This window comes from Tyto alba, unplaced genomic scaffold (assembly GCF_018691265.1).
Source record: "Tyto alba isolate M040663 unplaced genomic scaffold, T.alba_DEE_v4.0 Super-Scaffold_9, whole genome shotgun sequence".
Taxonomy (NCBI): Eukaryota; Metazoa; Chordata; class Aves; order Strigiformes; family Tytonidae; genus Tyto; species Tyto alba.
The window spans coordinates 34,988,998-35,000,103 of record NW_024881330.1 but is presented as its reverse complement, the minus strand read 5'-3'; the positions used below and the strand labels follow the sequence as shown (position 1 = coordinate 35,000,103).

Here is an 11,106-nt window from a genome sequence, read left to right as displayed (position 1 = left end):
CCACTAGTTAAGTGTTCCAGTGTCTAATCACGTTCTATCAAAACTGTTTGCTTAAAGCCAAAATTTATCTGGCCTCAATTTCAAGACATTTCATCCTATTATAGCTTTGTTAGATCAAAGAATTCTCTATTATCAAACTACTTTTCTCCACGGAGGTAATTATAGGTAGATACTCATTTCGTAACCATGTCTGCCTTTAAAGTCAGCTCTCAGAGCATTATAAGGCATGTGCTTGATTTTTGGCACAAGAACTGGATACTGCATTTGGCACTTGTGCAAGCACTACTGGAACAAAAGTAGTACTACCTCCCCCATACCATTTGATATTCCCTTTTTAATGCATCCAAGAATTGCATTTGGCCAAGTGGGAGCTTATGTTCAGCTAACTATCCATCACACCTAACTTTCTCTCAAAACAGTGATTCTTGGGATGGGCTCCCATTCCCTTTCCAGATGCATGACTTTACACTTGGTGATAGTGAAACAGGCTGTATGAGCTGGACACCAGCAAAGAAAGGAATACCAATTAGCTGTAAAGCTTAGGAACTTTAGCGTGCCTGAAAAATTTGTGAGTTGTTAGCGTTTCAAAGTGTCTCCGGCTGCTTCTCCAATAGCTATTAGGTAAAGCTTCTGGCTTCACTTCTGAGGGAAAAAAGGAAGATGCTGGTCATTCTGAATGAGGATAAGAGTTCATAGAAATTTTATTCCAGAACATGTCATCTGCTGGCAGTTACGGACAGCGAGAAAGTAACAGCACCTTCGCAAGAACCTGGACTTTATCATGTTGACAACAGATCTGCATTACTTATTGTTTGAGGACCAAGTGATTGTCTTCATCAGCTACATTTTTAACCCAAATTACCTCATAAATGCTCCAAAATTTACTATTCATGCACGGAGTAAGTGGATTTTGTCTTATTTCCAGTACAAATTCTGACCTTAACTATTGGATGAGATGCTTCTGTAATTGCCTACCACAGGACATGCCTGAAAAGCAATACTAAAAATCCTGAAAACTATGCTAGTATGAAAGGTGACCAGCTACACTTTAATATTAGTTCCCACACTATATATTAACATTTTGCAGCTGTTATCTGAAAGTGCATTTCAGAGACAGGTAAGAAAAATTAGTCACCCGAGTACTATGAAAACCAAATTAATTTCCTCCTCACCAATGCTTTAGTGCATGTATTCCTTTCAACAAAATTTGGGACCTAGACAGCATTCTTATCAAACAAGGTGCTGCAGCACTGATTAACTTAATGATTTAATCTTTTACTCTCTATACCTATCCTACAAAGTTTGTTATCCCTTTCTATGGCTTCATTATATCCATTAAATGCTTTTCTGTTAAGAATACACTGCAATGTGTGTGAGTCAGAGGGAAGTAACTGAAAACATTGTAGCAAAGTAAGGGAAAAAACTCTACTAGCTGAAGCACACAAGGATACTGAAGTCAACAAAACCTCTCCAGGTACAGTCCCCCAGCATCTGAATTCCATTGCCCTCTAGTGCAGTTTTAAGCTGGAAGGAGTCAGCCTGTACTCTTACAAGATGAGAACTGGGGTTTCCCATTAGCAGTGCCAAGTGAACTTCCACTGCAAGATTTTCTTCCCTTCATCCAGCAATTTACGAACATGTTTTTTCCTTCTAAATCATCCTGCTTATCACTTTACGAAGATGTCTAACAAAAGAAGTACCTAAATGGACAAAGGTGTTGGTACTTTTGTATTTAGACACGAGAGGCAATGTTACCAGATTTTGGAGCTTGACTCACAATGGGGGAGTTGTCACTTTAGGTTTTAGAACCCAGTTGTTCAAGTGCCTGGAAAGAGTGACCCATTTGATGCTCAGCTCTTCTGCCAGTGGCCTAACACATTAACAACCAAAAGCAAACAACTATTTTCAATTAAGCCACTATCATAACTTCCCAAGTTACTTAAAAACAAAAACTAGCTTTTGACAAGCTTTACTAAACTAGCATTGCTGTTAAGAAGTTTTATTTAAACTAAAGTGCAGAAATAGCTTTTGCACAAACTGGAAAACAGTAATCAATGTCAGTGATTTTTTAAACGGACATCCTTCAGTGCTGAAGTAGGTAAATACAGCTTGCCTGTAACAGAGAAAAGCGTTTCTGTCAGAGCAGACTTGACTTATTGATCTGTTGTACCAAGTGTCGCTGCAGGCTAAGGCTCCTGCAGTGAAGTGCTCACAAGATAAGAAGTCAGTTTGAATGCAGTTATGCATTTTACAAGTCCCTGGGTTTCTAATCTGTACCCTGCTAGAACTACACATTATCAACAGCTGTTCATATCCTCATGAATCCTGGTCTCCACTTCCATAATACCTGAAATAAAACACCACAGACAATGTAAAGCTGAGTAATTATCTAGAATGTGGAAATTAAATTGCCATTTTGTAAAGCAGTTCATGTTTCCTTTGGTAAAAAGTACCTGAAGATGTTCAGACCCGGAATTATTCCGATCTTACAAACAGGATCTTAGCATGTTAAGAACCTATTTACCCTTGCCTCTTCTTCACATAGAAAAATCTTCTCACACAGCTTTTTAGTGCACTACAACTAAGCAGGAATCCCGTCCACTCAACAGCATACAGCTCAGTTTGACATTTACTGTATTTTTCATCACAACAAAAATAACTGTTGCTACACAAAAACTAATCTGTTACCTGCACGAATCCTTCCAAAGTCTCCTCCTCCAAATGAAGGTGAAAAGTATTATCTATATATTGCTAATTCAAACTATACACGGCTCTTTGAAACAGGTTACTCCAAAGTTAACTTAGCAACCACCACCAGTAGAAAAGAAGATCACAAAAAGAGACCAATCGATGTTTTGTGCAAGATGGTTTTATTAACAGACCAGACTTTGAAAGATTGCAGCTGGGCATCTGAATCTGAAAGGGAAAAAAAACCCTGTAATTAGATATGTGTAGATCTAAAACTACTTCAGCCACCCAAAGAATTAACACATTTCTACAGTTTATAATTTGGGCTGAAAATACTAATTTTATTTCACTGGATTGAAGACTGCAGTAGTCTTGCACACAGTAACTAACCTCTGTATTAACATCTCTTCACTCAAAACACAGATTTCAAGTGCCAGAACTAACAGGATAAACATTCTTACCTTGGACTATTGGTATCTATTTTCCTATTTGTATAAAAGCACAGGAGAGAACTTTATATTTAAAGACATACTGAGGCATTGTGTATATTCTAACTTTTGCTGCAGTAACTCTATTTTCAGCACATTTCTGGAACTGTTTACATACAAAAGTGAAAGCAAAAAGCAGATTTGAGACCAGTTCCTGTAAAGCTTGCTTGAGAACTAATCAAATTCAGTATCTTGCCAACACTGGATTGTCAAAATTTGGTATCAAGTACTGTGCTCTTTTCTCCCAGTCAAGTACTGGAAGTCTCTCTTTTTTCAAAAAATTTAAGACTACCACTTAAGCAGTACGAAAAGACAAATAGCAGGAAGCAATCTACATATAGGGAAGAGGAACAAATACTCATCTTCAGAAAAACAGCCCTTCTGAATGACAGTACTTACGACTACTGCCAGTATCTCATCTGAACCTACTGCTCTAGTTGCCCATTACCTCAGTAGAAACTCCAACATTCTTCTATTTTCTACATGTAGGTTACTTGTATTTTAAACATGCCCTCTATTTAGAGGAGTAGGAAAACAGCAGGAATAGAAAGTGCAGGAGAACAATCAGTTACCTTACCTTTACACCAGAGGTATGTATATTTGTAGTCCAAGCAGAACAACTAACTACTTATAAGCATAAAATAACAAACAGCAAGACCTCTTCCTAAATTGAAGGATGAAGTCCCAATGTCTGATACTTACGTGGGATGCTGAGCTAGAAACACAATAAAAAACACAAGCAACTAGCTGAATATGTCTAGTTTCTCTGCCAATATACTATGCCTCACAGGCATTTATAGCCACTGCAATAGTGAACTAGATAGAAGTTTCCCTCCTGTACGAAGGCTCCTGAAAACTCAACCACTAGTAAACTTCTGATGTTTGTCAGTAAAGATGGAGAAGAGAGGATCTATGCTGACAGAAAAGCTGCTGTGCTTCAATTAAGAACAGCAGTTTCCATCTTATGCTCAGAAACCAGACAGGAGCATAAAGTGAAAATAGTTTTGCTCAATCTTGGTTATCAAGCCTCATGCAATAACTTAAGAGAAACATCTGCCAATACTGAACTTGTAACAGTTTGTGCCACTAACAAAGTTTCTACAGAACGCTAGTATGAGTAAAATAACATCACCCCAGGCACCAAACATTACAGCAATTCTGCTTCTTAAAAGTTACCCACTTCTTCCCATAGTTAAGCTAAGAAGCTTTATGAGAGAACTGTCCCTGGTAACCAACTATTTTCATACAGCACAAGATCCATGTGCCATGTAACCAGTGCTTTAAAACTCTGCTACTTCACAGATGGAGACAGCAAATAAACATACAAAAAGATTGGGGGAGTGGAAACTAAGGAAGAACAGCCTACAAAAAAGGTTAAAGAAGAAAAAGCTGTCAGTCAAATGGAAATATTATTTCATAGGTCTCCTTTAGATCCTTGGACAGACAGCAGACTTCAATGAGCTCAACTTGCTATTCCTTGTTGGCTATGAAAACATTTGTAAAAGGCTTAAAAAAAAAAAAAATCACTTTCCCTCCTTTCAGAAAATTTAGTTTCTGAGAACTTATCTGAACACCTGTTTTACGCTGTAGTATCACATCACTATCCATTTTTTTATTAACCAGCCCTCTAGAAGTTCAGAATTCCTAAGTAAACCGCACATGATTTCTAAAACCCACACCCCTCCAAAAAAATACCCACCCCACACGAGAACAAACCAGCCAACCTTCTTGCTTTTGGATTAATCAGTCTGGGGAAAACTGGGTCTTTGCCTGGTATTTCCAAGCATCCTAATATAACAAAGTTTTCTAAAATTCCAGCATATCTGTCCCACCAGAAGGGCATTTATCCTTGACTGAAAATAAGATACGGGCAACACCAAAGCTAGCTTAGTATGGAAAAAAAGGTGGAAAAAAGCAATGGGAAGTATGAGAACTGAACAAAACAGTTTTGGCTTTGAATAGCAGAGACTTATAAAAGCAGGAACAACCAAGTGACAACAATCGGTAACACAAATTGTTTGAACTAGATACTAACTTCAGGACTCAGCTGTCACTGTCAAACTGCTTTAAGTGTTAATAAACCCTCCCATTTCTAAAGCTCGGACTATTAAAATCGGCAAACTAGTCTTTCAAAATTACCATCTTGGCCATGTCAGCATGAAAGCTTAAATTGAATAATTCTGAGGCTTGAACAAACTGAAAATTTATTTTCTCCCAGTCCTAAACAGGCTTTTATAGCAGGAATAAGACAATCTGAAAAAAACACATTACTTGCAATCACAAGACTCCAATCATACTATGAATTCATTAATGAGGGCTGAAAATTTTAGCCAAGGTGTCAAGGCTTCCCATCATAAAAGCCAAACAGGATTTTAAAACAACTTATTGGTAAATGAAAAATAAAGTATTGGTAATATTTATACTTCTTAAACATATCAGCTATAATGAAGATTTAGTTTCTTCCCAAATGTTTAAGCTTTAGTAAGACTTCAAAAATAAAATCAGAACACTGTATTGTCCAAGTAGCTTTACACTGTAGGTACCACCCAAGCACGAGTGAATATATAGTAAACCTGTATGTTCAACTAATCATGTCAGCAGCCTACACACCAGAGATGGAACAGTGAATAGTATTAAACTTTGGTAATATCTCACCATTAGTTCATTCTCCTTATGAGTCTGTTGATCTGATCTTCTCTGTTACCAGCATCACCACCTTCCACGAAGTGGATTGTTTTCTTCTTCATTCCACCCCGAGGAGATGATAACTTGAAGGGCCAAAGGAAGTTGTTCACAACTTTGAAGTTCTTGCCAACAGTGTAAATTTCATGGATCACATCTTCCATGCAGATGATGCCAAGCTTTCCTAAAATTCAGAAACATTATTTTCAGAAAGACTACAGTGTCACTGGTCGATAACAGGCCAAAAATTATCAAGTTGTTATTGTCAAACCTACTTATTTTGATAAACTCCAGGAAGTCAGAAAGTACCCACTCTGTCATGACACCCAATTACTGACTTTTCCAATTAAAATGGATTAGCTGCAGCCAACTCAACATTATTTAGTTGCTACATTTGACAAGAGGTATCAGTTTCAACTGCTGAATATTTGTAGCCAGTAACGAGGAACAGAAAAACAAACCCCTTTTAGTCAGTTTTAGAAAACATAGACTGTGGTCTTTGAAGAAAAGATATATTAAATACACTTAAACAGCAGTTATGTGTAGCTCAAGAAAATTTACTGAACTACTTATGCTGTTGAATAATGCAATAGCACATTGCCTTTGCAGAGTCATCAGTGACGTGTTATGAGTTAACCGCTCGTAAAATACAATGCTGAAAAGGAACATGATTATAGCATAATACTTGCACTTTCAGAATCTGATTATCTATTGCACCGGAAAATGAGAGTGACACAGTATTTTGAAGTGATACACAAATCAGGCGTCAAAAGTGGGAGATACATCGGTGTTTGCCTTCATTCCTAGCACGACTGGAAGAGAAGGAGCCTCCTAGAGCAGTCTATTTCCTGACAACTGACCACCACGATTTGTTTTTATTAAATATCACTTCTAGCTAGTCCTTCTGACAGGAATTTTACTAAGCTTGAAACTTCAACGCTATCTATGATAAACTTCCCTCCTGTTCAGTACATCTGTAGCACCTTTTAATTAATGAAAGATCTATGGACCTATTAAAGGTCAAGGAGTTTACACTTAAAATGCTAAAATTTGATTCTTTACACTGGTTTTCAGAACTTTAGTTATAAAGTTGTTTCCAGCTTGCTTTGTATTAAACTATTAAGACAAAAGTAGAGATTATTAACCAAGCACTACTATTTTCTGGAGACAAGTATAGTTATCCAGCTTCTCATTAGTCATCCAAATCACAAAACAAGAAACCAGCCTGTTACAGGTGAAGCAGTTATTTACCAAGGCGTTTCTGAATCAGTGAATTATCAGTAAGAGCAATGCGCTGCTTGTTGATCTTGCCATAACCACGTTTGTAGATCAATTCATGCACAGACTTCAGATTGGGATAACTGAAACAGTCAAGAAAAAAGAACTGTAAGTCTTTGCAAACCACATTCCAAGTTAACATCTCCCTATGAAACTTCCATAACAGTGCAAGATCATTTCAGCATGTCCCAAATGTAAATACAAAAGAGACAGAGAATCAAATCTTACTCACACCAAGTTTCCAAAAACACTGATGAGAGCATAATCATATCTAGCAAACATTACCTTTTAAAGCATTGCCTTAATCATGTTTTCAATTCAAAGCAGGGAAAGCACACAGAATACATAAAAAGATTTTGAACACAAGGGAAGCCTGCAAGTCTAGAGTAGCAAAACACAAAAGGCACTCAACATTTGCACCTTGATTTGATAAAACTGGCCATTTCACTCACCCCCATGCAATATAGGGTTCAACAATCCGCAGCATGTTGATGGAAGCTTTGTTGAGTTTTACAAATGTGCCATTAAAAATCTGACGCAGGCGAAGAAGCTGCAACACCTTGCGAACCTTAGGGCTGACACCATTGGTACTACAGAACATAGGAAAAAAGCCTCAGTTATCTCCATCCTGGAAAATACTAAATATCAGGTTAAAAAAAAAAACAAAAAACACAACAGTACTGTTCCCATACAAAATGTAACACTATTTTACCAATTACACAAAGCAAACTTATTAGTTTACTACCTCTATATATTTTAGTATTAAAACAGATCTATTTCCATTAAAAGAATTGAAATAATTATACCAAAACAATCTGTAACTATCCTTGTGCTCTCCTGAACATAATTCTTCCAATCACACCTTTTGTTAGTTTTCTATAACATTTTACCAAAGGAGAGTTAAACAAGCCCTTCAAACAAAGCTTAGTAGAATGTTAAGATAATACTGGCATGTAATTTTATCAAGATTAAGGTGAAAGAGAACTGTCTGCACATACTTTTAGACTTGCCTTCTTAGAAGTCAGGGATTCCTAAAGACAGTAGACATAGCCAGCATAATGATTTTGTACTTAATTAGATAAAACTCTGGTGCACGTACAACATACTGCCAACAACTTTCCAATCCACCAGCGGAAGATCTGATTTTATTTACATACTTAAGCTGTTAAAACAGACACATAACAGAAAAGCCAATTTCAGTGCTTTTGAACATAAAATTGTTTACATCTGTATTGTACCTTACCCTCTTATCCTGATCACAAATGCCAGTTTCGGTTCCGCTGGAACGTAGTAATTGCCAGCTTTTCGGGCCATCCTGGCCATACGAATCTCCTGCCTATACATGTGCCTGTACTCCTTGTGGTAAGCTTGGGCTCTTGCATAGATGAGTTTTCTCTGTGCCTTACGAAACTGAAATCAATCGAAAATTCCTTAAGATTATATAATGCCTTTTAACACATGAAAGTCACCCTCATATAATGTAGCCTATTCTAGAACTTCCCACAAATAGCACAGATTAAAGGAACATCTGCCCGTATCATGGAGTTTAGAATCACTCCCAGTGATATTCTAAGGAATCTGGAAGACTCTTACACAGCAGTGCTACTTTACCTTTAACAATGTTATCGTGCATCAAGCTTACACCTCTTGCCTTGTAGAAGACTAACTTTAATCTTCTAGACAACTGTGCGCTTTGCCTTTACTCTGCCTAGAACTGGTTTGTTATTGACCAAAAAAAAACCCAAACTAACCCATATTTTAGTCCAAAACATTAAGAAAGTATTAATGAGCTAGACCTAAATCCTGCAAACCCCTGTGTTGTGTTACACCAGCAGCAGTAGCTACTATTGTAGCAGATGAGCAATTTAAGTTAAGGAATCATGACATATTCACCTTTTTTATAGCCAACACCTTCTTCTGACGTTTGGCTTTTATAGCTGCATAAGCCTGCCGCTTTTTCAGCAGGCTTTCCGGTACAGATGGCACCTTCTTTGCTCTGATGAAGAGAAAACAAACAAACAAAACCACACCTCTTTTACCTGGTATGAAGGAACTGAGCTTTATAGTTACACGACAAGCATCAACACAAACGCTTAACACAACGTGTATGCGGGCCTCACCGCATCAAGCCAGCTCATTAAGGCACCTTCCTTACAAGTCGCCTTCTGTTCCTGACAGGGCAATCTGACAGACTAGCGTTTGAGCTGTGCGCAGCCTACGTCTACACAGCCATAAAGATTAAGACCACCCGAATGACAAGAAGTTTTTACTCCATTTTGCAACAACCCAATTTGTAATGAAACAAAGTCTGTTTCAAGTACCGCTCTTTCAGGTTAATACACGTTTTAACGGGTCCTTTACTAGGGAAAAAAAAAAAAAAAAAAAAAAAAAAAAAAGCCTAGCAGTATTCTGAAGCTTATTTCACAGAACTTTAAGGCAAATTTTAAACTCTTAGATGTGACAAACTTGCAAGACCAGTGTTTACAGAACTGTAACCGCCCGAGCGAGCTCCTACCCTCAGCGCACCCGGCTACGCCTCCCTCCTCAGGCCGCGCACGGCTCCGCGCAGCCCAGCGGAGCACCGCCGGCCCGGCCAGGAGGCACTCTACCCGCCCCAGCCCCCTCACCCACGACAAAAAGGCGCTCGGGGGCCAGCGCTCCCTCCCCACCTCACCGAGGGCCTGCGGGGCAGCGACCGCCGCCTGGGGAAGCGACATGGCGGGCGACGGCTGCATCCCCGCCGCGCCGGGCCCTGTCCTCCCGGCCCCTCCGGCCATTTGTGCCCCGTTCCACGTCGCTGGCGGAGGGCCTGGCGACCCGGAGGGCAGCAGGCAGCAGGGCGGCGGCGGGAACAGAGGGGAGGCGCCGCCGCAGCCGCCGATGGCGGCGGATTATCCCGGGGCGGGACGGCCACTTACTCCTTCTCCGCCATGATCAGCGCCGGAAGAGAGAGACCGGGCGCATGCGCGGGGGCCGACTTAACCCCTGGGCGCCGGCAGGACCCCGGGTTTGGGCGGCCGCGGCGGTGCCTGACGGGCCGGCGGGTGCCTGCGGTAAGAGCGCCCGGGAGCCGCTCCCGCCGGAGGGTGAGAGGAGCGGGAGAAAGACCGGAGCAAGACTGAGCCCCGCTAGCATATTCGTAACCGCGTTCCTCCCGCGCGTCCCCGGGGGCCGAAGCGTTTCCAGCAGGAGAGGCCGGGGCTGCGGGATGGAGTCCCGCCTGAGGGGCAGCGCTGGTCACCGGCCGGCTTCGGGCCCCGGGTCGGCCGCCGGGACGCGTGGGGAGGCGGCTCCGTTTTCTGCCGGTTTGGGTTTGTAGGAGGTCGGTCGGGTTTCTCTTCAGCTCGCCAGACAGAAATAACAGCTGTGTAGCTAGGGAATAGGGGTCGGCGGTTTGGGAAGCTGCGTGCCCATCCGCAGCACAGCGGCTTTGTGTTTGGAAGGCTGCTTAAGGCTACTGGGGCCGGATCCTCTGAACGCCTACCTGTCCTCGTAAAAATCACCCGCGGAGGCACCGGCCCTGACACGTTACATATGCACGGGAAGCAGGGGAATTAGCGGAGCTCGGAGCAGCTCGTAGGCAGCTGGGCTGGGGATAAGGAATGCTGAGTCTCTGTGTTTGATGGTTTTATTTGCTGCCAGCTGACGGCACACAGAGGTGCTAGGTAGCACTGAAGAACGTTACCGAGAATGCTTTGGATTTGAGTTGCAATTACATCAATGTCAATTTTTGCAAAATAGTGTTACTTTATGTTAACACGGAGGCTTGTATCACTGGATCTTGCTAAAACTGTTATAAAAGGGGGTAATTAAAATCAGCATGCAAACATGCAATAAAACACCCACAGTATCTGCTGAAGGAAGAGGTTGTGTGCACTTTTTCCCAAAACTTTTGAACGCAAATGCCTGCTCTCATCCGAGAGGCGGCATTCGCGAATACAAAGTTCCAGTAACTTTTCTGGAAGCGGGC

The 11,106-nt window shown here is 40.9% G+C and overlaps 1 protein-coding gene across 1 annotated transcript; it reads right to left on the bottom strand.

The window, feature by feature from the left end:
- Positions 1-2,853: 2,853 nt before the first annotated feature.
- RPL7 (ribosomal protein L7) lies at positions 2,854-10,153 on the bottom strand. The gene is made up of 7 exons (XM_033007970.2): positions 10,055-10,153; positions 9,030-9,132; positions 8,380-8,546; positions 7,589-7,726; positions 7,110-7,219; positions 5,832-6,042; positions 2,854-2,916 (listed from the first exon to the last, which is right to left on the bottom strand). Exons 1-6 carry the CDS (start codon positions 10,066-10,068, stop codon positions 5,834-5,836), a joined length of 741 nt encoding a protein of 246 aa, XP_032863861.1. The 5' UTR covers positions 10,069-10,153; the 3' UTR covers positions 2,854-2,916; positions 5,832-5,833.
- Positions 10,154-11,106: the final 953 nt, after the last annotated feature.